This window comes from Larus michahellis, chromosome 1 (assembly GCF_964199755.1).
Source record: "Larus michahellis chromosome 1, bLarMic1.1, whole genome shotgun sequence".
Classification (NCBI taxonomy): domain Eukaryota; kingdom Metazoa; phylum Chordata; class Aves; order Charadriiformes; family Laridae; genus Larus; species Larus michahellis.
In genome coordinates this window covers 40,565,450-40,592,830 of record NC_133896.1, presented here as the reverse complement: position 1 = coordinate 40,592,830, position 27,381 = coordinate 40,565,450, and the positions used below count along the sequence as shown (strand labels likewise).

The following is a 27,381-nucleotide window of genomic DNA, read 5'->3' as shown; positions in this document are numbered from 1 at the left end:
CAGATTATGATCTAACCACTTTTGGAAACATAATGCTACAAGAAATAAAAACAAATCCAGTGTCTGGCTGTAATTTGTTATTTTATTAGAGGCTTTTGCTTTAGTGCTTCTAACTGCTTAGGGCTTGATCTTCATAAACAACATCCTGTCTAAAAGAAGCTATATTATTTCTACAGCAAAATTTCTAATTCATTCCCTGCTCCCAATTAAGTCAAATTAGTTCTCTCTTGCATTCAGCTCCCCCATTACAGGGCTGAGCGCAAGCATACAAACATACAAGTACGTTATAGAACAACACTAGTTACTTGTGAGTGCCAAATTTTAACTGTTAGGGCAACTTGAGATCCTCCCAAGAAGCCGGTCACTGACCTGACCAACTGGGCACCCTCATAGTAACAGGTGAACCCTCCTTCACGTTCTTGAGTGACACAGTACAAAGCACAAAACGTTTCATTTCCTGATGTAACATGGCCTACGTTGACCTACTTGGCCCAAAAACTAGTTAAAGCAGGAGGTTTGTACTTTAAAAGGTTTTGCAAAACATTATTTTATACCACTCTCTACAAACAAACAAACCCAAACCAAACAAACAAACAGGCAACCACACCAAAATTCCAACTTCAGTAGTCCAGCTCCCCACCTTCACTGCAGTGGCTGACACACAGTTTCTCTATCATCTAAATTACTTCTCCCACTCCCTCACAGAATTTGCAGCAGCAGAATCGCCCCTTTGTACTTCCTGCTGATCAGAAACTGCGGGGACTCGTATCCTTGAATAGCAATGCTGGTTGACAAAAACGGATTCGCTGAATCCTCCTTCCCTCCTGCATGCAGCCCATTTCTCCTGTCCCTAAGCAGCAAACCCTGTCAGCTCTACAACATCAGGTCCTCTCTTCCTGCCATACAAAAGGCCCCCACTTCTATAGCAAGCACATCCCAAACTGGCTTAACTCCACAGTGCTGCTCTTGACCAAAACTCAGACTAGGGCTCGAATTGCTCATTTATCCCACTCCCCAGCCTGGTGATTGAGGTATCTTCTCTCTTTCTTTTCCAGTTCTAGCTGGAAAGGTGGAAAGGGTTCGGGGAAGGAATAACACGCTCAAAGTTACAGAGCATCTTCCACATGATGAATAACTGAACAAATGATTGCTCTTCAATCCAGAAAAGGAGACAACGAAGGGAGACAATGGAACAATTCTGTAAAGTCATGATGGCATAGCGGCATGATTCGATCGTTCTCTCTTCAAATACAAAAAAGCTAGTAGGAATCAGGTTAAAAACAACAGAAGACAACAGCTCACCGACAGTGAATAGCTGAGCCATAGAGCTCTTTGCCAAAGTTACTGCTTGTACTAAAAATTTACACATCTTCTAAGATACACAGCTGTCTCTGGACAGAAATCCATTCAGAATAATTAAATACATAAAAAACACATTTGGCTCAAGAGTTCTCCAAGTTTCTGAATGGTCAGAAACTTGGAAAGCATTTGAAAAGAACCAGACGTGCTCATCCTGTTCTTACATGCCTCCTAAGCAGCTATTTATGACTGCACTTGGGCTCAAGGGACCAGCCATGTGGCCGGACCAGCACAGCAATTCTTCGAGGCCGAACATGGAAACAGACTCTCTCCAAACCCAGAACACAAAGGCCTCAACAAACCATCACAATTCCTGCAGAAGACACTGAGCGTTTGCTCTCATTTTAGCAACAGAACTCTTCAAATTCTCCCTGTAGTAACTTCTCTGGACTGGTAGCTTATTTACATGTACTACAGAACCATTTGGTTTTGAGCTACAAAGCTAGTTAGGTACCGCTACTGAGATTTCATTCTTGTACCATGAATCTCTGACGTGATGACCGTGAAAATGCACTGCAGGGGAACACTGCAGTATTCTAAAATAATAAATATTGATCCCTGGAATCTAGAAGGTTTTTTCCTCTTTAGCCCTGTTCTGTGATATATGTACTATCTTTTCTGCTTACCTATTTGATTACGCATACTGTAGGAAGGACTTGACATCAGCGCTTCATCTAGTTTATCAAAAAGTATTGCTGAAAGAAACCCTTAAAAAATGGAGACCACTACCTGTTATTAATTCCTGTAGAACATTACGCAGAGCAAACCCACAAATTAGGGCATGCTTTTAGAGTAGCAGTCAGTGAGCCCAGGGACACCTCACCAATCAAAGGAAAGTAATCCATGAGTAAGTTGTCCTTCTCTCCTGATTCAAACAGACCTGTATAACTTTGTAATAATTAAGAGAGGCACAAGGTTTCACCAGCTTTCTCATCTGCTACTTGTATAGGTTTCAAGTTTTGCACTTGGGCAATTTCCAAATACATCCACATATGGATTTTTTTGCCTGGTCAAAGTCAGGAACATAGCCCAGGCCATCTACTGATGAACAATACGGATCACAGTTATTTCCAGTGTCAGGTTGTGTGGCAGGACAATGTCTGGCTATAGTGATCCATCATATCCGATTTCAGCTTTATAGCCCTAGCTTTTACCCTGGGAATCGGTTCATCTTCCCTAAGTGACACACATCCCAGACAAAAGTAATTTCATATGTCTCCTGTCAGTCCATCAGAATTTACTCAAGCAGTTTTTAAATCATATCCATGCACAGCTCTCCATGCTGCAGCTCCTTTATTTATTAACTACAGGCGAAGCTGGAAGAGACTCCTTTGCAAGAAACTCCATTATGTCACCACTGGACTTAGGGTACTTGCAGTGCTCACTCTTGGCATTCGTCACACAATCACGGCACACAATTAGGATACAGGAAAAAAACCGAGCAGAGATTTGAATGTTAAACGTCAATACACTCAGTGAATGCCATAGCTCTTGGGCTAAAATACCAGGTTTCAGTTGGCCAATACTTAATTATTTTTATACGTCAGAATATCTTCAGCAGGGGAGCTGATCACACCCTTACCACAGTGCTTAGTTCACTGTCTGTCATTTTGCAAATATAAATGAAAAACATTCCAGCAGTCTTGATTTTCCAGATGCACAGTGGGAATGTTCAAAATCTCAAATATTTTCGTAGTTTTCTTCTCAGCAGCATTTCTTCATTCATGAAGGAAAACAGTAATCCAGTTCACAAGCTGTACTTACGGCCTAGCACTATCAATAGCCCCTCCGGGAAATCTAATCTGTTGTTTGTGAAGATGAGAGACTGCAACAGCCTGCTCTGTCTAGTGAGACCACAAGGGCTGTGTCTACCTGAAGTTACCAAATGCAACTCAAGTCTTTATCTGCAATGCTCCCGTTTCTTCCATCCTGGTCATCTCCTCAGCAAACATAAAGCGCAATTGTCCTGAATTATGTGGCAGTTGTTCAGCATGGGGGAAGAACTAGAATGAAGCCAACAAGACCAGATAACATAGATCCTGAAAGAACACAAGTAACTAAACTCACGTGAATTACCACTGACTTCTCCCAGAGAGGCTGTTCTGAATATTATTTTTACGCCAGCCTACATATCTAAGCTATTTTTTTTGTCATACATATACAGATAAATGAAAGTCAGCTTTAGAAACAAACCAGTGGCTTCAGTCATCATCCAAGCACGGTACAATGTTTAGATTCATAACAAACCCGAAATGCATTTACAAGACCTCATCACGCACAATTCCTTGAAATCCAGAAGCAGGTCCCTATTGTGTTTTTCTGCATAAAGGCTAGCAAAAACAAGATAAATTCCTTGATTTCTACTGTCCCACAGTGTTAAAATACAAGAACAAATATCAAGAAAGATTAAAAGGTGACAATTTTACAGTTCTAGAGAATTGAAGCTTTAAACATAACTTCCAGTAAGAAACCACTGGGAGGGGAAAAAAAAAAACAAACCACAACTTAGTGTGACTAATTAGTCCCTAATGGTCAAATTCTTGAGCGGAAAGATTTGATGATAAACTGCATACAAACCATAAACACTCTGCTAAACTCCTCTTTTCTGAATCACCACCAGTTAATGTGTGCCCCTGAATTTTATATACACAAACACATCCTATACACACTGCATCACAAAGTGGCAACTTGAGCTGCGCTGAAACAACTCAGCAGGAGCTGGGAGTCATTTCTGCCATTAGCAAGAGAGACAGGATCCTGCTTATCAACTTGCAGCTTTACAAGACAGCAGCTCTCTGGCTCCCAAGTCCACAAATTACAAGGTAACACTGAAATGTAAACTGACGTCTATTTTTTTACAATTTTCCTGACAAAACCTTACGTTATGTGCTGTTAAATGTGTTGTAAATGATATATTATACAAATTAGTTGAAACACCTCATGTCAAATCCTCCCTACAGCTTATAGTTTGATAGGTAAGCAGAAAAGACAGTCTTTGTTTATTTTTGTGCTATGTGAAAGTAGAAAGACCAGGCATGCTTGAAAAATCAACTCAAAAGCATTTTTAGAAAGTCACACAGAGTAGCACAAGACATTAGGGATGATGATGATAATAATTAGCACCCAGGCATGCATGGGCAATATTGTATTTCCTCAACTAGTAACCGCATTATACCACACTACAAGCAAAAAAGCGGATTGTGCAAATATTTTGTTTTGTTTCAGTAATATACCTCTCAGTCAATTTTTTTTGTGTCTTCCCTCTTTCTTACTCCCTTTAAACATTGCAAAGGGAACTGCACCTCTCAAAAAAACACTGCAAAGACAGTTGCTTGGCTCTTTCACTATTCCACTTCTCAGGGTAAGAATGCTTAAGTTTAAAAAGGAGCAGAAGCCATTCCTTTCTCCAATCTGACTACCAGACTCAAACAGGAGGATGAAGGGAGCTCACATCCTTCCTCTTCAACCCTCTTACCCTGCAGCCATTCTTCCCCCTCCAGCTGGCTAGTACCAGGGCCTCTACAATGCTCTCTCATTTAATCCCTGCCCTCAGTGGGGCTGCACAGATGTGACTAATTGCAATTTAGCAAACACTTCTAGTCTGTCCAGGGACCAGGCTACAGCTTGCTCTACAACCACAGTGTCAGCTCTGCAGGGACAAAAACACAAGCAGGTTTCCTTTGCGGCTCAGGACTGATGGGGCACAAAGAGCAGTTCTATCAAGGCTGATATGTGGTGGCTTTTGAAAGCAGAACACAGTGAAAGATGACAAAATCACCTGTAATAATTCTTCCAATTCTGATCTGAATTCCTAAGAGGTGTTTTCCTCTCTTCTGAAAGCCATTGTCCTCCCCAGAATGGCTCAGCTGTTAATGTCACTATCTTTTGAAACAGGTCATGCTAATGGCAAGCTTGCTTTGGGCATAGTGCTTCAAGCTCATTAATATGCATGTTCTCTCTCCATTCATTTGTTTCTCTCTTTCCTTTGAAGTTGCCTCGCTGGAACCTGCACTGCTTTTCTGTGTTAAGGCTCTTGGCTGGCATTTTTCAGCTCGCTGCAGTCTCTGGTTGTTCTCTAGGATGGAAATGGGACCGAATGTTGCAAAAGGCAATTAATAGCACCTCAGGTGACATTTGGTGCTCAGCTGAATGAATTTCTTGGCCTCCTCACCCTCACTGCTGAGAGACGTTCTTTCTACTTGCTCTCAAGTCAACTGTTTACATTTCAAATTTTAGGGCAAGTAAAATCTCTATATTTGTCAAGCACCTACCCCAGGGGAGTACAGCCCCTCACTGTGCTTCTACGAAAAATAACACCACCTGGGTTGCCTTCACTTTCTCTCTAAATGTCTCTTCCACCTGAAAGAGCTATTTCCAGCATGGGAGGAGAAATCAACTTTGACTCAGATATCAGCTCCTCAGTGTGATAAGGGAAAGCAATTCAGCTGTCTTCTTTTATTTTTGGCTTTGTGATTCAGGAGCAGCTCATTGTTCGGATGACGCAGTCAGCCATAACTGGGAACTGGTGTGAGGGGGAGGAGTAAAAGCATTTAAGTAATATTTAGAGGTCACTTTATATTAATCTCTCCCCAAACAGACCAGTCCTAGCATTGTCCTCTGCAACAAGCCCGTGTCATCCAAGTTTATTCTGGGGTGAAAGACTTGGACGTACTGTTTTCCTCAAAGTACCTACAGGGACAGCCACTTAGCTAGTTTCTCTTGATGCTGCAGGTTGTGGCAAGGTAGATCTGCTTCCTATTAAGTCCCTTTCTTGCAAATGTGCAGACACACAACTTTCGTGATTCTTCCATACAAACAACAGTTTCTTCTCAGTAGACACCCATTAGAAAGCCCAGGAACACCCTGAAGCATGTGAGACGAACTGGCCATAAGCAAGACATCAAGCCTGTCTAACTAAGAAGTAAGGCCTATTTGATTAAATAAATTTGGTGGCCGCTTCCGGAGGAGTCTGGGAGAAAAAGCTAACAAATGGGTACAAACTCCTTTTTCAGCAGATGGGACTCTAAGCCACTGCATCAAAATTATTACAGTTAATTGAACTTGGTTTGAATCTGCCTTCAACACTGTGTCAAAATTATTTCCAACCCTTTATATCCCAACTGCACTTCTCATGTAGAGAAGCAGTAGTATGCTGCATAAGATTTAAAGTAACCAATTCTTTTGCTGGTTGTCATGGAGGTTTTAATGAGATAAAACATTTAAATATGGAGTTGGTTTTTTTAATGCAATATAGTTCATTAAATTATTTGCAGCATTAGTTTTAACAGGATCCACAAAAGGAAGCATACAGTAAGTTAAAGCAACTGAACAGAGCCAGTGGCATAGACCGGGGTCACCAAAGGGCTGTATACGAGTTATTTGGAAACGGCAATATAGCAGGGCTGACAGGTGGGCAGGAGCTCAAAGTCCTGGCAACCTGACAGGGCTCTTCAGTGCAACCTGAGGGTCCCTCACACGAGGGCCAAGAAGGCTCCAGTTGGGTGGTCAGTAGCATCTAACATCTCTAACATGTAGCCCCTTTCAGTTCACACTGTCTACTGGCACGTGCCTCATTCGATGCAGCATAAAATCCATCTCACAGCCACTGGCTGAGGGACTTGACCTAGGCCTAGATCTACTGCTGCGCAGCCTTGCCTTAGTAGCTACATATTCTCCAACAGCAGCAGTAGCAAGGATGCAACATCATCTCAAAATCCATCACACGCCACAACACAGTGAACAGCTGCAAAATAGAAGAGGGAGTACAGAAATAGCAGTGCTAAGAGCTGAAGTGGCCATCTGTGGAAAAGCTAACAGTGTAGAGCTGAGAGCACACACCAAAATGTTGGATTTTTGGGTTTTAGTTGGGTTTTTTTTCAAAATTACCTTGCTTACTTGTTTTCAGCACCTTAAAGTAGACAAAATCTATTTCAGCTAGCCCTGAAAATTGGTGGTTATTGCACATAAAAAGTAAAACTGAATCCCTGAAGACTAGTGTGTTCAGCTTTACTCTTATTAAAAACAACGGAAAAATACCTAAAGCTCTGTGATTGTCACATCATAGTCATCTGCAACCTGAAAATGCAGTCAGCTGTAATAAGACAATGCACATCACTTCGTCAACCAAAGAGGAGGACAGACAATAGAACATGCCACAAAAAGATTTTGACTCACAGTGGCTAATTTCTGAACATCTTCATCAGATGCTCCCAGTGAAGCAAGTCCTATCTCTTGTGAAAACTGCGCAAACTTGGGATCAGCAAGTAGAGGCACGTGTCCCAAGAGTTCATGGCACGTATCCCTAAGGGAATGAAAATGAAAAGAGAGTCATTACAGAAATTAATTCCATAATCATTCCATAATTACTTTAATATAAGCCGTTTTACATGTGTCTGACCTCTGCCTTAAAAGTTTTACCATGAAATTTCAGGGTTTTTTTACAAAACAGTTTTTCTTCCCTATGTACGGTGCTGTAGAAATATCCAGGTTTGTTTCTATTAAATGGATTGTATCTCATTTAGCCCCACTTATTCCATGATTTCTCCAGCATTTCCAGATTGAGCGGGAGGGCCTGATCACTGCTGTCTTCCAGGCTTGGTGCCATGAAGACTGAACTGCCCAAAGAAAAAACACGTCTCACAAGTACAGTTTTCAGCATTTCTCTCCACATGAATCAAGTTCAAAATCCAACACGTTCCCTCTTCCTCCTCTCTATTCCCCTTTCTGCACCTGGGTGCAGCTCCACAACCAAACATTTTCCATTTGCCACTAGACATTCAGGACAATATTTACAGAGGTTTCTGCGTGTTTAATTTCTCATTTAGTCCTGACTTCCTACTGCAATTACCGAGTACTTTTGTTACACGGTCCACTTTTCACCGAATACATTTCAGAAAAAAGCAGAGAACGCGAATCATTTTAGAAAGAACTACTGTCCACACCTGTAAGTGCATTAGTCGCAACAAAGTGCAGGTGTAAGTGTACAAAAAACCGCTAACCAACCTAACGAAAGTGCACATGCATCATCTACAAAAGCTCTCAAACAATTCTGAAAGTTTTGGTGCATTTGTTCACAGAAAATAATGGACTTGGTAGTAAAGCTCACTTTAAAAAATCGGATCTGACATTTCCTTTGCTTTTGTCTCTTCAAAGACATTTCTCTCTTTTTTTTTTTTTTCCTAAGCTGTAAACAAATGTTTTAAAGGCAGGGAAAAAACATCAAGTTTTCTGCCTTCTATCCAAAATCATCCAATTTGTCTTTTATAAACTATTTTTGTTCGAAAAGACACAGAACCTGACACTTCAGATAAATCATGAACAGAAAAACAACCCTCTATATAATTTAAAGTCTCCTTACTCAGTACTCTTCACCAAGAAGTCTGTGCCAAATGTGTCTAGGTAGATAGTGGTAGTTTCTGAATGCATGCAAATGAAGATTAGCATTTTTGGTATTCCTAGTTTGCCTCACCAAAAGCTTATCAAATATCATTCCAGTATTGGAGGGTTACATACAAGTCTCTCTTTTCAGCCCAGATGGACTCACTGATAGACGCTTACCAACATTTGTTCACTTTTTGGTGAGACAAGCACTGCTTTGAAGTTTTCTGTGGCAAGTTTGAGCCAACCTCATATATGAGTAATTGACCCAACAGTACAGAGAAATTACCAAATCTCATTTCTCTTCCTTCCTAGACATAGAGATTTCCCAAAGAAGCAAGGGAAGTAAACAGATACTCTTGTGCCTGATGTGATAAAACGAACATGGTCTATGGACACTGACTGGAGATTCAGTTGTAGTAATATCGGCTGAGTTCTCAAATTTACTGTGCACCAATATTTTTAGTCAAAACCCATAAAACATGTTTGATACGTACAGCTGGCTAGGAACAATATCAGACATCATACTTGCATAAGGAAAATGGTTTGCATTTGTTTTCCACTGCCTGGTAAAGCTTGTGCTTCCTCCTGAAAGTCAGATCTTTCCTCCCATGTTTCTACATCATTGCATATCCTTTCAGAGCCTGGGAAATTCCCAGTTTCTTCAAAAGCAGATGACTTTTTTCTTTTATGATCTCCGGACCCTTTTGTTGATGCTCCGAGTAAGTCTTGCAAGATGATCAAAGTTCCCTACTACAAGACCCATAGCTTAGATATTACTTCATTCCTCACTGGAGCTCAGACTTGGCTGGCTCTGCATGGTATCCATCTCTTTGTTCAGGAGATGGCTTGAATCACTTGAGTGGGTAAACATCAAAGGTTAATGACCCTTCTTTTTTTATGCAGTTCCAGTCACAATTTCTTGTGTCATCTCCTGAAAGGTTTAGATGTATTGCTAACAACACAAGGGACATCAGGGAAATGGAGTTTGTAATCTGATAGATACACCCACAGAATTCTCAGTACCAAACAACTCACTGGAGGAACCTGACTCCTCTAACCATCACCTTCCAACACAGAAATGAGCCACAAAGCCCATCCTCTGGAAGCCCAGACCTTTAACTCCACTTTCCATCCTCACTAGAGAAATCAACACTGTTTGCTGAGCACTTCACCTATACTACACTACATCAGTCCAGATATATTTAAGGTAACTTCGTATCAGTAGTTCAAATAATGAGAGCAAAGAAGATGTAGCGGGACTGGCTTCAAGTTCCTGGCTTCAGGTAAGCAATCTTGCCGCCAGGCGGACTTCTACAGCAGCAGCACCACCACTATTAGTAGCTGAGCGAGTGTCTACACCTGTATTTTCCTGTGCTGAAGTAACAACTCTCAGAAACAAATAAGTGAAGACATGTTGTTTCTAGTTCTGCACTGGGACACAGGCACTTTGTGTCACTTCCATCCTTGCAGACAAAATGAGCACAGACAAAGCCTAGCCCCATTAACTTGTCTCTCCTTGCAAGGGGAGGAGGATGAGGAGGCAGAAGCTATTTCTGTCATGCCTTTAGCTTGTAGATTTTTCCATTAAAACTATGCAAAGTAGTATTTTGAACACAGAGTTACAAAGAGGGGAGCTTAAAAAAATTATGAACAAAAAAAAATATTTCAAATCTTCCAACCAGAACCATGATCCAGCATTTGGAATTGTCATTGGAGTCTCTTAGATTTCCCTGACAGTCTGGCCCTTTGTAGATAGTCTAAACAATATAATTCTTCGCTTAACTACCAAGGCTTGATTCTTTTGTTTTATTTTATTCAGAAAATAATTAAGTTCCTTTAATTTATTCACACATATAGCTCAGAGAAAATAAGATTTTTGTAATGCACTTTTCACAGCAAAAGATTTTTCTTGGAGTAAATTAGTTAGCAGAGTGGAGGAAATCTATATAGCTCTGCAAAAGTAGTAGAAACATAATGAAACTCAGGAAGAAATGTTTTAAAATGCATATAGTAGTGATACAGATCAGACCAAATGAACTCTCTAATTTGTATCTAGCTCTATAGCCCGGGTGTTAAATCTGATGGAAAGCCCACTGAAGTCAAAGGGAGTCTTTTTACCAGGTTTATATCATTGAAATGCAACATTCAGCAAGCCAGGGACCCGCAGCAAACCTCATTATGGCCCCATATATCAACCAGCAGATCTCAGGGCATTGCAGCTGCTGGGGAAGATGAAGAGCTGTCCCCGCTCAACTCAGTTTAGTTATGCTGCCGATTACAAAAAAGCCAGGATTTGACTCTGCATTTCTGATAGCACTTACTATCTGCTCTATCTTATGAAAAAATTTAAACACATTTTTAAAGGTATTTTCAAAATTTTCCTTTGGAATACCTGATGGTACAGATTATTTACTTTATGTGGTTTCTGGACATGCAGGTCTGCAGGAAGAGAGTAACATTATTAGAAAATGACAACTTAAATTCCTCTGTTAGTCATATTTAGAGCTGTTAAGACTATAACCTGGATTTTTAAGTTCAGCCCAAATAAGGGATAAAAATCTTCCTTCTAATTGAACTAGTATTACTACATAGTGACTTTCCAGACACAATGACCAGAAAGGTTACAAAAAAGTAGCTGCCGTTACTACTAAGGATCAGCTATAATACACTGCATAATTCTGAATGTAAACAGCATCCTGAAAACTATAGGGGTCTCAAATACCCAAATCAACAAACCAGAGAACATCAGCAAAAACATACACTTGTTTCCTGGAAGATATTCCTTCCTTTGTTCCTGTTGGAGTTACGTACCTAAATCCCCTACCAACAGATGAAAATGTTCTCCGAGTTTGTATTAAGGTAATAAATGCCATTCTTTTACGAAGCATTGGCAGGTGCTGCAATCTGAGACATTGGCTTCCCACAGGAGAGGAAATCATTGGTGCAAAACCTGGCACTTCCTAAGTATAATTTCTTTTTTTGAAATATCTACAGATATTTTTAGACAGACCAGAAGAGGTCCGGCATCATATATTCAAGCCCTTCTTTCAGGATTTTACATTGTAGCAATTTGCCTACAAATTTAAAAGATTAAAGTTTTAATTACAGAGGTTACAGAAGTGAGTGAATTCCTTCAGGGATTACCTCTTCTTTCCCAATAAAAACCTGCACACAAAACTAGCCTGATAGCATTTTTAGCAAATACTTTGCCCGGTTCACGTGCTGAGGAAGTGTAAGTAGATATGTGTATAACAGCACCACCTGGTGACTCCTGCCAGAAAAATGTTGGAGCATTTGTAGGGACAGCTTACTATGCGGTTCCATTAATGCTTTTATATCCAAAAATACTATTCCATGGTTTCAGCAGTCTATTCATGAAATCAAAGTTAGGCACGGTTCCAAGTGTTTATAGGACTGGAGCTGAATACCTTTGAGTAAAGGTATTTTTGTTCGAAAAAAAAAAAAAACCTTTGTGTAAATTTTGTCAAAAATAAAATACACCAAAATAGGACAAGCTGCATAAACAGTTACAATTTGACGCTAACCATCTGATGACTGATGCACTGCAATGTCATTCCTGTGGTTACAACATCAGTGGATGCCTTTGGTGAAACTACCTCCATATTATCTGACCGACATGTATTGTTCTGTTATTACTGCACAGACCACACCATACGTAATACAAGACAACAACTGCAATCACTTCCATCTTTTTTTTTTCCCCCACTTTTCATCAAGAGACCAAATGCCAAAATATTTCATCCAAACTTACAATATTCTGTTTTGGAAAAGCTGCAATGCTGTCCCATGAAAGTCATAATTAAAGTGTCTCATTTCTACCATGTTCCCTGTAACAGGCTTCGTATCTCGTATCTTCTCTGCGTGAGAGAACAGTAGCTCGTGACTTGCTTACATTGCGTTACAGGAGAGAAATTAAGTTCAGCTGTGGAGTGTGGCCCAAAAAACATAAATGAGGACACAAGACAACCCATTTATAATTCTGAAAACAATTTCTTTCAAGAAATTCAGGGCCTTTTTTTCCAACTTCTTTCTTTAGCTGTCCACAAGAAAAAAAAATTTTAGATACTTTTTCAAACTGTTTAGTCAAAAACTCCATTTTCCACTGAAAAATAATCTAGATAGAATTTTTTGACCCACCATATAAATAACCTAGTTATTTAAGTAAAAGTTCAAAAGAAGCCTTTGAATTAAATTCTAGCTCACCAATGTGAAGGGGTTTGTCATCAATGGTGTAACTAGATTTCTACCTTTGTGGGAAGGTTCCTCTTTTCAATCTTGGCAAATTCAATTACGTCGTTTAAGAATCCAGTGATCATATTTTTTCAGCACTAAAGCAAATGTAGCAACTTACGGTTCTGGTGTGTAGAGAGGATCTGAACCATGTCGTATGTACTGAGTACAGTGAAAAACTCTATATGCTAAGCCAGCTAAAAAATCTCGGGGAGAGAGGTATCCAGCAACTGGTCTCACTGTGAAGCCAGACCTTTCTGAAAGTGAAGGAGATCATAAAAGACCATATTAGATATCCGTATATCCATTTCTGAGGACAGGTAATGATCTATAACTAATTATTCTACCAGAAGCATGACACAGAGAAGATCTTGGTTGAAGATAACCACACATCTTTTTCACCTAGTATGTACAAGAACTATTTTGTATTGCTAGCATATGTTTAATGAAAGCAGCTTGAGGTATTTCAAAGTTTAATACCTTTGTCTAGAAAAGATGGTAAGGGACCATAAGAGACGTTCTCAAATCACCACATACCTCATTTTCATGTCTAGTACCATACAGAGAGAAGTTTCCAAAACAGAAGATAACTTCTGTAAAATACGTGAAAATCTAACAGAACAGAACAGGATAAAATCAAATCTTCCCTTATTTTTACAGATAAAATACTGTTTGTGACAGTAAGATATCAACTTTCACAGCTGAGGTCCTCATTTATTTAACAAAGTGTTCCTTTGTCAGATTAGTCCCCCAGTGGGGAATTATTTCAGAGTCAGTGACTTTGAAAAGGACATTTCTCTCCCAAATTCATTCGTTACTCTTTCCAAGTGTTTACAGGAGAACGTTCGATGTTTTTCCTCAACAGACACTACTATTGTTGTATTTAGTCTGAAAACATATTTCTGAAAGAAGTGTGAAGTTTTGAGTTTCTAGTTAGGGAGAAAGAACCTGTACACTTTGGCAGCATTCCTTAGAGACCATAACACAATAGATGAGAGACCATAAAGGACACAACCAAGTGCAGAGTGATGAGTCAGTTATTAGTAAATGCATGTGTTTCACAAACAAGCATTACAGATGAAGCAGGGACCGGAGAAAGTAAGCCTTTCATTACAAATTTTGTATTTCTTAGTTAATAATTTTCCATGCACATTTGGGACAAAACACTTTGCTATTTTTTCTCATAACACTTAACAGCACAGAACATTTTTGTCCAAACAACTGCCTTCATAATATTTTAGTTTCTGAGCTCCAGAAGTTCCTGAGCAAGACGATTAAGGAACAGTATGAAGGGACCCCTGAGGAGAAGAGAAAATCTTAACTGAACTCTTCGGCACCTTTTCCTCTAGAGTTAAAAACTGCAGGGTCACATCTGCCACTTCTCCATCCATATGGGATACATTTCCATTACAGATGAAAAAGAAGGGTATTTTCAGACTTAAATATGTAATATCCTGACCCCTTAAAAAATAACATGAAAGAGAAGTACCAGATTACCTGTGGAGTCCCATTGAGTTTTTTCAACATACAAATATAATGACTAACTTCATGAGGTCTTGGGCACCCAGGAAAGCCTCATATTCACCCGGCTGTACAACAATGTGCCAAACCTGCAGTCCTCTTTAAATTCTGTTATCTTGGCATTTTATTCCCTCTTTTACCTGCCTGGATATTTGGGGGGATGCCCACTGCGGTTATCAGAACACCCACCCTGTGGCAATGAAAAGAGCAGAGATAACTCTGCTCTTTCTTTTCGTTGTACTGAAGGACTTTTCTCCCTGTGCAAGATAACATCATGTGATACGTGTTCAGCTGTTTAATTCCTCTCAGCTTCATACCTGCAGGTACATACATACAACTGTCTTGACTCAACAAACTCTCTGCCATGGACAATGTCAAAAATAGAATGATACTTCAAACTAAACCAAAATCCACTGACAAAGCTGGGAGTCTTTTCATTCAATGTGCTTTGTATTTCGTACTAACAGCAAAGAGTGTTTTCATGAAACCGTATCTATTGACAAACCAAATACAAATCTTACCTTTAAGAAAAATAGAAACATCTTCCAGCTGAGGCACATTATCCTCCCTGTATCCACAGTACTTGGTCAGCAGAGGAAAGTTTTTTAAATATTCACGACAAGCATGGGTGGGATAGAGTTTACTGAGTTCCCTAAATACCACCCCCCATGTTTTAATTTCTTCAGCTGTGTACTCCACTCTGGGAATGGGCTGACCACTGTAAAAAATAAAATAATGCAAAATACATTTGAATACAACCCGATGATAGACCAATTGTGGATGGCAAAATTTCAGTGAAAAGTGTTATTTAAATAAATAAAGGCAGACAGAGACTAACAAATCTATTAAAAACTATTTTTAAATGACAGGTAGATGCTTTTTTCTTAGAATGACTTCTTGATATTATGTTGTAAATATTACATTCATTTCTTAAGAACTGTATTTCTTATTAAGCAATGAGATTATTTCTTAATCTTTGTACATATCATAGTAGAAAGAAGGATTTCTTATATGTCATGTTTTTATACCAGAGTAATATTTCTTTGTTTACTGACACTGATGCCTTTGCAAGTGGTTACCTGAAGATCTTATTCAGTCTAACTTGTATATTCAGTAAGACCATCAGCAGACTGCATGCTTTATGCCTTCTTAAATATACATAATGTTCACATAGTATCATTGCCTAGCATTTTACGAAATGAAGATTAGGCAATTACACAGATGTTTAGAAATGTGTAGATTCAATCAAAATACATATATATATTGTTTAGATTGTCGTTTACATGTGTAGGTGCATTTGGAAACCCAAATACATGCAGGACTACATCACGAGGAAGCTCACCTCAGAGCCAACAGCTTAGCCAAGGTGAAACTAAGCTTCTAAATACATCTCTCTCCTTTTTTTTTTTTTCCTTCTGTACCATTTTTCTGCCTCCTCCCCCTTATACAGATATACAGAAATTGCAAAGCAGGAGCCTCCCAGGGTACCTGCTAATCTGTCTCCAACTTCCAAGATTTGCCTTGAGTCATTACAGCTAATTCAAAACTGACTGACAGCGTGAAGGGTATGAAGGGCTCCTTGCAATTTGCACTGCTTTGTATTTAGCTGTAAAGAATTTCACATACTATGGTCATGGGCCACCATTACACACTATGAATTCCCCCTAGAACCTTTATAATCTCTCCCTGGATTTAATGTTCACAATCTATAGTATGTAATCTGTGCAATCTGCCTTCTCAGGTATCCTCTTTTCCTGCCCTGTAACGAAGTACAGATTAGCCACAGGATTCACAGGATCCCCTTCCACCCCATCAGTCCCTATCTCCCACTCCCCTGCAACAGGGCTGGCAACTCCCAGCCCAGTGCTGCAGCTTCCCCAGTGTCCCAGACAGCAGCTGAACAGGCGGATCGGGCACGGGGGATCTTACCGCACCAGAACTGCAGCACTGGGGTTTTGCTGGGGGTTGGTTCTCTATCTCGACTGTCATCGGGTTCATAATCCTGCCTCTACCCTATGAGGTAAGGAATGAGCCCTCATGTCACGTGTGATTGCTATTATGCAGTTCCTGCACACACAGGAGCATCCACCCTACACGCACTGTGGTCATCCCCTCATCTTTATTGAAAACTTACTATTTAAACCCCTTGCCTTCCACTGTATCAAAGTATTTTGACCCACGGCAGTTACCTATCAGTCAAAGGCCACTTTGTGTGAGGTAGTCATACTTGTTAAGGACTCATCGGACATCCACTACATCCACTAGTTCCCCTTCAGCCATTCTCTTGCAGATATGACAAGAATTGCAACACATTTAGTGAAGCAATTCTCATCAATGGAAGCTACATTAGGTTCATGCCCATTCTGCTGCAGGAGTCAGTCCTTCAGGCCGAGCATCTGTCTTCACCATTACACTTTTACCTGCCTTAAGCTGCCTGCCAGCTCATGGAAAGCACAACACGGCTATTCTAAATTGTACCGTACATGACAGATACAAGCAGGCTGCTACTCCATCCACCTGGGGCTGCCACAATACTGTGCAGCAGCCTCCTCCTTCTTCCTCAGACCTGACCTCTACTACGGGTACTGCCAGTACCGGGTCAGCACTGGCCCAGCAAAGCCAAAGAAATCTGTGCATCAGTGGAAAAACTCGGGTTTCTGTTTCACCCGTCACTAGAGAGGTATAAACACAATCAAGGATGTGAAGCTTGTTCACTGCTCGCTAAAAGGTTTATAACTTAGTTATTGTTTCAATTAATTCATTAGCACCGAAGTAAGGTTCACCGAACATTAATTCCTTAATAGGATTTATGCCTAGGAGGGCTGATCTTATTTCCAGCTGATCATGATACTGCTTGCTTTATTGAAAGGATCAAGGCAGCCAGACTTGAGGGAGGACCTATGCCTTTCTCAGCTCTGCAAATCTCATTTTTCTCACCCTCTTACTTCAACAAGCAAGACTCACACCTTGTGCTAAAACTTTTCCATAAATCCTGGGAATGGCCAGTCTGCACAGCCAGTTTTCTTGTGGCTGAGTAAGATCATTCTACAAGTTAACCTATCCTGATTTTTTATTTTCCCTTATTAAAATAGGGTCTTTCCATTTTGCCATGGTCATGAGCTATCAACTCATATTATAAATTCCCTCTTAAACCTTGTATTTTTCCTCCAGATTTAATTTTCTCAACACTTTTGCAATCCCTTATCAGTCTCAAAGGACTAATTAGCAAGATTAACATATTTTCCCTATCTTTACGATAGAAGCTAAGTGAAGGAGGGAGGAATATTTTTCTTTGGTCAATTTCTTTCACACAGCTGATTTTCACTGCTGTGCTCTATTAACATATCTTTCCCTTTAACATTCAGCACTAGCAAATATTTGCTCCTCCAAGTTCACTTCTTAGTCTTTTTTTTTTCCTCTCTCTCTCTCTCTCCACTGCAGAGGCCTCTTTTTGTTCAAGCAAAGCAGAACACCTACCACTACAGAACAGCAGTAATTTGTACAGGAAATGCTGATCCAGAGTTTTCAACTCAACAATTTTTTTTTTACAGAGCCAATTCCTTGCAGCCAATTCTTTGCAGACAAATTTCTTTGTTATTTTTTTAAGGAAACATGTATGGGTGGGTTTTGGTTGTGGGTTTGGTTTTGCGTTTTGTTTTTTTTTTTTTTCACACTGGAAAATGAAAAGTAGAAATGCATCAAGCCTCAGGAAATGATTAGGAAGGTCACTTACCTGGAAGACACTGAGAGGTTCAAGGCAATGTTCTGAATTTATCCCTGAGGGAAACAGTCCTTACAACAGACCTGCTCTTTTTGTGTAAATAAGCAAATAGTCACTAGACCACAGAAGAGGTTGTGATGAGGCATGTAGCGTTGAGACATCTATATTAATTCTGAGCTCCCCAGCATGGGTAGCAGAAGCAGCTTAGCTATAGCAGCACGGAGTTCTCCCTGAGCTGATTTGCCTTTCCTCAGCGTGGCATAGGCTGAGTTGCAGGATGCTGAGGGTAAGTATCTGCCTGGGCTGTCTCTACAAGCGTGCCCGGAGACAGACTGACTGTACAGCCCAGTAGATATGGCACATCCCTGAGGTTAAGATAACCACTGCAGGAGACCTGAGAGTATGAACAAGATTTTGCCACACCTTAGGTAACTGCCCTAATCACTGGCCTCCCAGCCGTTTTGTGATCCCTAGCTACAAATACGCCAAGCATCTTGTTTTCCTTCCGCTGATAATAATAGGAAGACTTTGAAGCTTTTAAAAGGTTTGAAAAGATCAGCGGGATGAAGGAATACCTCTGAGCAGTTTTGCTGAAGATCTGAACCCCAAATAACCTCTGAGTTGTTTGATTTTTGTAACGTGCCTGCAGAAATGGTTCTTGAGCCTTCAAAATCTAAAGAAGGAAAAGATCTTTGCTTTCCTTTATCTATTTTTCTGGGAATATGCAGGATTACTCTACGTGATTTTTGTGAAAAGACATTTCTCACTGCTTTCAGGGTGACAGAAAAACCCTTTGTAGCAGAAGACCAACCACTGCTTAGTGAGCCAGCGGCATGATCTTTCCAGCACTTAGGCAGCTGAGAGGGAGAAGGGAGGAAGATATTTCCAGCAACTTAGCAGCTGTGAAATGCACGGCACTACTGCCACCATCATGGGTAAATGGACAACTATCTGACTTACTGAAAGAGTTCTAGGAGTACACACAGTCTGCCCTCATCCACAGGTACCTGCTTGACATTTCGCATTACAATAAATGCTAGGCAAGAAGCACTAACTCTAGTGCAAGCACTAGTCTGAAAAGATGATAATAAATCAATCACCTCTAAACAAACAAAAAAACCTGTCTCATTTTGCATTTGAAAGCTGGCTAAACTTAGGACTTACCTTGTCAGCCTAGGAAGCTTCTCTACCAACCAGTACCCTGCCCCCAGCAGGCAGCAGCTCAGTGTGCTGGATGAACATCATGACCACCCAGCTAAACAAATGTCACCGTGGGTAGAAAAAAGGGGAACCAACACTAGCACTTACACATTTACTAGGCTGGTAATAGCTTAACGAAAGGAATGGGACAAAAGTAAAGAAGAAATACGATCAGGATTATATGGTCACAAAGCAGAGTTAATCCTCCTGTCCCCCCAGCCTTCTGCAGCCTGTATACCAGCCTTATATTAAGAACAAAAAAAACAGAACTGAAAAGCCTTCAAAAATCTATTTTTGAATTGCTTCCTGACAGGATGTACCTTCTACAAAGGGAGAAAAAAAATTGTTGTGTTTTATATTCTTTAAATAATGTAAGTAGAAATCTCAAAGGAGAAAAATGAAAAACCTGAAAATGGAAAAGAACATGAAATTAGTATGTTCTTTCCCTTGAGAATGAGGGCTTAGGCCTGTTGCAAATAAAACCCAGAGTAGGATTAAAATTAGTTGAATGCTTCTGTGACAAGAAAATTGCAACACGGTAGGTATTTGTAGGTAGCACAGAAAGTTTTCTATCTTCCAGGGATGGTAGCAAATTGAAAATACTGTCTTGACATGGGTGGAAAAAAAAAAAAAATCAAAAATGAGAAACCACATGCAGTGTACTTGTGCACAGGCACCAGCTCCACCAACTACAGAGAAATCTACTGACTGAATTCGGAGATATTTAGAGCTGTGTTGGCAAAACTGATAAACGGCATTTTGCAGCGTCCAGTATAGTAAGCACAAAAAAAGAAAATAATTCCGGTTTTCAGTGAGCTCGTCCAGCTACGTAGGGATGCTAACTATGTGCGATTCAGTAGTACATCAGTTTGTCATTAAGACATGCAAGCATTTGTAAGAGTTTCTTAAGTTTAAGTAGCTATGAATGAAACGTTGAAGAGAGAGTACTTACCTTTCAATTGCTTTACTTGCCTGTACCTGTACCGAAAATGTAACGGGACTTCAAGCAGCAGGTTTGTCATTTATAGCCTACACTAAACTAGTCAAAGTTTAAAGGATGACTTTGTCTACTGTTAAACTTCATCCTACAGAATTAAGTAGAGCATGAATTCTAACTAGTCAGCAGCACGGGGAAGAATTATGCCAGTACTTACTATTTATAGCTCATAGCAACATCCACAAAGTACTTTCTCCTCTGTCGATAGACGTTGTCTTTAAATCCCTTAAGCAAGGAAGAAGAGAGTAGTTTACAATATGTACAGAAAAGCAGCTTAAGAATTACAAAATAAATCATTAAAGTGTTTATTTAGTACCTAATTATATTGTATTTTGATTAACACTATCTACTGGACTGCAAGAGAAGATAGAGATTTCTTCTTTTTTTTTCCCCACCAAAGTCCCACAGGAGCTTTTTCAAGACAGGTTTGTGCCTAGGTACAGTCATTCATCCAAGATGTTGAAAAAGGGAAACTTTTTCCTTGTCATTTCATCTGAATGGAGATCTACACACAGGCACAAAGCAGAATAATTTACCTATCCTTAATACATCTTTCTTCACTAGAAGAATCAAGCGTCCAGAGTTCATACAAAGCTCATTTTGAAGACGCTACTTCAGCATATGCCATCTTAACCAAAACATTAGGGACGGCGCCATCAGCCTCCACCAGCAAATATGCATATTGCTCCAATCTGAGTTACAGAGGATGAGCTCTACCTCGTGGGCTACAGCAGGCTCATACCTTTTCCATATTAAGCACACAAGAGCTGTGTAACACTTACACACCAACCAGTTACAGCCCTTTGAGTTACTCAAAACTAAAACAAGATCTCTTCTATACCTATAAAAGATGTAGAAACCTCAGGTTTTGGACTATGAAGAGAGTTATCTATTTTCAAAGCAGAACAGCTAGCCTCTTGAAGATGAAAAAGGGTGAAGAGTTATCTACGTTCCCCAGCTAGTAACCCAGAAAGTGCATTTAAGTTTCCCCTAGTCAGAGCTGAAAAGTAAAATGCATTTTTTCCTTACTGCTCACATACACAAACACAAATCACTGAAGGGAATGAAATGATAATGTCGTTTGATTTGAAATACTTGTATGAGCTTCCAGAAAACTCAGAAGGCATTTTACTGCCCCATAACCACAACTGAGCTGCTGGGGCAGAGTAAGGGAGGATGTCAGAGGACTGCAGAAGATCTTCAAGCCTCCACTCCTACACAGAAAAGCTTTTTTTGACTGGCAAAAAGTTGCTGTAATTGGGGGAGCCTCCTTGTCTGCTTAATAACTTTTGATGTAAGCATTGAGTTACTCAGCTGCAGACCGTTCAAGAGCTGAAAAGCGATGGAAGACAGGACAGGGGATTTAAAAGCCTGTCACGTGTAGTGAAACTGAGACTGAAACCATTAGCCAATATGGAGTGGTTAGAGCTATGCTGCTGAAGTGGTGCTATACTGGTTCCGTAATAGGGTAATTCTCTTTGGTCCTCTGACACCTACACGTCACTGCTAAGAAACTGGGCAGGCACCAGAAGTGGCCTTTGAAAGGCCAGTCACAGATTTTACTTTTTTTTTTTTCCCCCATCTCTAATACCTAGCATGCTGCATAGGCTAACAAATGGTGTGTAAATTATGTTTATAAGAGTTCCCCCAAGTGTAAAATATATATTCATATAATGCAAATGTCTTTTTTCATTGTCTGTAAAACTGAAGACAGATTTTCAGCAGAGCACTCAAGTATTTAATGAAGGCACCAGATCAGAACATAAAACAGTATCAAATGGCCTGGCACAGTCATCAACTCAAGGCCAGAATGAGTTGCCACTACAGCCTCTGTTTGAACCAAATTACTGTTAGTGGTTGAAGGTAATCAGCGGGCTTTTCCATTCTGAGAAAATGTGAGGTAAATCCTAGTTTGTCATCATGAAGTGCATGGCAGAAACCAGGATGCAAGAACATGCTCCCCAACTGCGGGTCCAGAGCATGGGAAGGGCTCACACATGGTAGAGATGGCTGGGAACCAAGCGAGGCCATAATGATTATTGTGGGTGATGTGCGGCCAGGTGACACCAGAGACAGGCAAGTGGGGCTGCCAGGGGACATTGTGATGATGTGCGTTTGCTCGTGTGCACAGGCCTGAGGGTCTGTGCCTGAGCCCCCACCACGGCACGGCCACGGTAGGAGCTGTGGAGCAGACAGGACAGAAGGCAGCAGTCTGAGTGCCATTTCTGCACTGACATAGAGCCCCAAACCCAGGGCCACCAGGAGTACATGCCCCTCCTCAGCCAAGGCAGTCACCAGGGAGGAGTCTGTACAAGCACCACAGTACCTGTGCAGATGCACGCTATACAGATGCGTCACTAGAAAGTCCCCTACACCAAACGGATCTTTTCGCAGTCGCTTACAAGCTCTTCAGGGCCATTTTTCACCATCTTGGACAATACCAACAAAAATGTGTGTGACAAAAAAAAAAAGGAGACTACTGCCTACAGCTAGAGTTTAATATGACTCTATTAGAAGACAGTCTCATGGTCAGATATCTTAGCTCAATACCTGCTTCCTTTCAGCTAGAAGTTTCCTAAACACCTGTTTAATCCAGCCTATTTTACAAATGAATACAACAAGCTACCACCAGTATCTTTCAGCCAAGTGGTCCAAAGGTAGAATCTTGGATTTTTAACAAGTGGAAGTGTTGTAACACAAATGCTTGCGATCATCTGCCATCTAAAGATTCAGAGGGTAAGTATCTATGGACATCAGCCAAAACGAATAAAACAATAACAGATAAATTTTTCTGCCTTTTGCATTGAGCATTTGGCACTACTGCAGATACAGCTTGTGTGAAATGCAGACTTGTCTCCTGTCACCAAAGTCAGGAAACAATGTGAGACACCTTCCCATCTGCTGCATTCACACAAAAACAGGAACATGTTGCTCTGTTTTATTTTGCAATTATCCCTTGAGTAGCCTTTCTTCTCTGACACCTAGGTTAATATCACTTCTTACCTAAGAGTTGTGACAGAACTGAAGGTCTCTTTGATCTAACCTCTGACAGCTTCTATCAACTAGTTAATTAAAAAAATAAATGAAAGCATTACAAAAGGGACATAGCTGTTCAAGAGTGAATAAGTTTTCTGGAGGACCTCCATTTTGGGTGTCCTACTACAGAGAAGGAAAATTAATTCACTGAAAACATTGCAGAGAACTAAATCCCCTTCTGAAAACCATGTGCTCAAAAACGTACTCAGAATCGTCAGTCAACAAGCTTTTTATTTGACTGGCAAATAACCTGAACAAATTATCTACAATATGATTTTATGTTACACTTACAGGGTGATCTGCATCCAGCTCCGATCCATACATCAAAACTCTCTGTGAGCATTTGTCTAATTCAGATATCTTCCTGGGGAACCAAGGGACACAGTCAAGATCTGTAGAAGAGAGAATGTGAGTTGAGCAAAGCGGAGTGTAAGACTATGGAGATACCTGTGCAAAACTTTTCTGTGTCTAAACCAAGCAATATAAAAGCAGCCTTGCCTTCTTCATCAGTCCAGATGTTTTCTGGTGGATTGAGAGATACAATATTAGTTTGAAACTTGAGCAACTGGATTAGTTCATTAAATTCTTTCTTACTGCAGTCACAGTCCACAAAAATTTCTACCTCCGAGCTCCTTCTCTTCGATTTTCGTGATTCAATATGAACCATACTGACATGTTTCTCCTGTGGAAAGATGAAATAGCGTATGAATGCAGACATACCAGCTAAAAGGGGAATATTGATGGCATGTTCCTCAGAAAAGTTTTTCCCAGTGATTAAAAGTTGTTTTTATTCAAAGTACTCACTTTGGACCTACATAACTGGTTAGTGATGCTTAAACAATAATAAAGACCAAAAAAAAATCTGTATACAGAATGTAAAAATAATGCTATTGTGTTTAATGAGGAAAGTTAACTAATGATTTAATTTTATCTAAAAAGCAATCTTTTATAAAGGACAATATTACTTTATAGCTTTTAAAAAGAAAAATAATTTAATGCAATTGTATATTTACCTTTATTAAACATTAAATGCAATTTTATTAGGCACTGTGCACAATAATACTGTTAATTTAACTGGATTTGAGTGTGTTTACTTAGGCGCTATTAAACGTGTACTACTTCAGCATCTCTCATGAACACAAGGGTGAAAATATTTTTAAGGATAACTGCGTATCCATCCTCATCCATCCTTCTTGCAATAATTATGAATTACCTGCAGTGGTGATAGTAATAAAATTAAAATCTAATTCAATTTATTCTCTATTATGATGTCCCCATCAAAACTAAACACGAGTGTGTGGACAGTTCTCGCATTAAAATTTTCCTATGAGGTGTCTCTCCCACCACAACTACTGGTCTGCCAAGGGTGTCGTACAATGACAGACAACCGTAACGTGTTAGGGCTGACCTGATCTAGTGTTGTGATTAAGAAGGCTGAACTAGATGATTACTTTCAACCAATATTTCTATTGACCCTTTGATTTTTCCTTTTTTTTTTTTTTGCCAGACACAAACTATCTGTTACTTTTCAGAACTATCCTTTCACTTACTCAGTGAAGCCAATAAAATATTTTTTGACTTCCAAATAGGGAGGACTCTGCACTGGTACTTCCGCCTGCCTGACGTATTTTGCAGAAATGTCCATTTCAGGCGAAGGTCTCCTCTGGTACAGGCGACCAGTAGTCTCTACTTTTACCCCTCTGGATATATGGACATAATTCTTTAACTAGCGTCCCCCATAAGGTACGTATACAGTATATCTCCTTAGCTAACCCATTCACATAACAAATTCACAGAAGGAAAACCCTCCATCTGCTGAGGGTTTTGAATCTGCTATTTGTAAATTGGCAGATTACAAAGCCAAGCAGGATCATCTTGATGATCTACTGCTGAAAAACACAGGCCACAGGACTCCCCTGCATGTTTCCAGCTGACACGGAGCTACAAGTTTTAGGCATTCTCTTGGGAAGTCGGACAAGCAGCTTTGACCTACCCTGGGTTGAGAAAAGAACAAAACCCTGCGCTCCCCCTCACAGTACTGAAATCGTTGAGTGACTCCATGAATGGGGATGATATCTCTGCAACATCTTCCAGCCATGTTTTAAGAGACCAGAGTGAGTTGTATGCCCGTACAACAAGGCAAGTTGATGTGTAAATCCAGGATTTCAGGTATGAACCCATTCATTTAAGCCAGAGCTGCAGTTAGACACTTAACGCCCAGGGAGAGAAGCTGTATTGAAAACATGATTCCTGCAATTCCTATCAGCTTTCTGTCAAACACCCTGGTTCCTGGCAGCCTCCCTCCTGGGGGTCTAACTCACCCAAATCTCTTTTCCTTGGATGGGGAATCCAGGTATCTACGTCAGCTTTGGGAATCTGCTCCCAGAGCCAGCCCCTGTGAGTTAGGACTGGTAATGCCCAGTGCTCTCACACTTAAACCCCTCTGATGGTTTGGCCTTAGAAGTAGATCCCAAGCAACTCCTAACTTTCTCTTCACTGCACTGCATAGACTGTACAACTTTTACCATGCTGCTCCTTAACCATCCTCAGACATGCCTCCAAGCCCTCTTCAATTTACTAATAAGGCAAGCAGACTATGTGCAGTACCAGTCGTCTGACCAAAAACCACTGACTGCATGGGAATCTACAGGGAACTGATACTTCACAATTCACGTTCTAGTTAGAAACATAAAGCCCTGACCCTGCGCACTTAAAGGTGCATTTAACTTCATGACCAAGCATTGTCCTGCAGCAAGGCTGCTGCCGCCACCACCACCTCATTGTATGTAATTTAGATTCTCAACTGCTCTCTGGAAGTGCCTCCTTTCACTGTGGCCTGTGCAGACAACTTCAAATCTAATTTACGGTGTTGAGAATCACATGTCGGTAATCTAAAGCAAATGGTGTGAACATCAGCATCACTGTCAAACTTTATTCCAGAAAACCCTTCACAAGCCCAAAATGCTTTGTTGAATGGTCCATAAAATTTTAAGTTACTTTTATTCAATTCTGCAGAGTGTAACTGCACTTTATTCCTTCCGCCACGGTCCATTAGATTTATACCAACAAACAGCCCGACCTCAGTAGCCTTTCTCAGCCCAGTCAGCGTAATGATTTGTAAGCTTTACCTGGAAGAGTCGGAGAGCTTTCACCAATCCACCAACTTCATTCTTCAAGGAAAACACCACAGCTGTCTTTCCACCTTCAGAAACAGATTCGCCTTTCCCATTTCCCTTATTCCCTTTCTTTTCCTCATTTTTCCCAGAACTTGATCTGTTTAGCTACAAATGGACAAAGAACAGCATCATCTCAGATGCAAACAGGCATCTCCCAAAATTAAGTCCTTTTATGCAAAGAAAAATTTTTGTTAGAAAATAGCTGAATGGAACTCATCCAGACTTAAGTTAAAAGGTAAACGTTATTTACTTGAAACCAGAATCACAGATCAAAGGCAGCTGTTAGAGATGACTATGTAAGAGGCCAGTCCATAAAAAAAAAGGCTTAAGGAAAAGCATAGGAATGTCTGGAATACAAATACGACACTATTATTAGGGCAATGCTGTCATTAGTAACAAATACGGAGCAAACGGAGATAGTCTGAATTACTGCAAAGCTTGCAATGATGCTGTTCTAACCTGAACGTTGCTGCAACGTTGCACCGCAAAATCGTAGTGATGCTGTTCTAACCTGTAACAGCCAATTTACGACGATTTACAGTGGTCTATATTTTGTATTAACTATTAAACTTAAAACATAAACTTTTAAGTTCTCTGTTATAGTACAATTAATGTTGTTGTGTAACGTCATTTTTCCTGAGAAAACAAAACCTCTGTTGCTTACAAAAACAAGCACAGAAATACAAGGTTAGACTGTACCTCCAATAGAAGACAATCTGTCTGAGGAACTCAAGAAAATA

At 40.2% G+C, this 27,381-nt stretch overlaps 1 protein-coding gene across 1 annotated transcript in view; it reads right to left on the bottom strand.

The window, feature by feature from the left end:
* The window catches only part of TPH2 (tryptophan hydroxylase 2), a 51,975-nt gene that overhangs the window by 21,700 nt on the left and 2,894 nt on the right, over positions 1 to 27,381 (bottom strand). The window contains exons 2-8 of the mRNA XM_074572647.1: positions 26,594 to 26,746; positions 23,964 to 24,147; positions 23,757 to 23,857; positions 20,587 to 20,654; positions 15,033 to 15,229; positions 13,112 to 13,247; positions 7,534 to 7,660 (exon numbers count right to left, since the gene is read on the bottom strand). Of these exons, the coding sequence (XP_074428748.1) occupies positions 7,534 to 7,660; positions 13,112 to 13,247; positions 15,033 to 15,229; positions 20,587 to 20,654; positions 23,757 to 23,857; positions 23,964 to 24,147; positions 26,594 to 26,746 (966 nt within the window). The remainder of the gene's footprint in view (positions 1 to 7,533; positions 7,661 to 13,111; positions 13,248 to 15,032; positions 15,230 to 20,586; positions 20,655 to 23,756; positions 23,858 to 23,963; positions 24,148 to 26,593; positions 26,747 to 27,381) is intronic.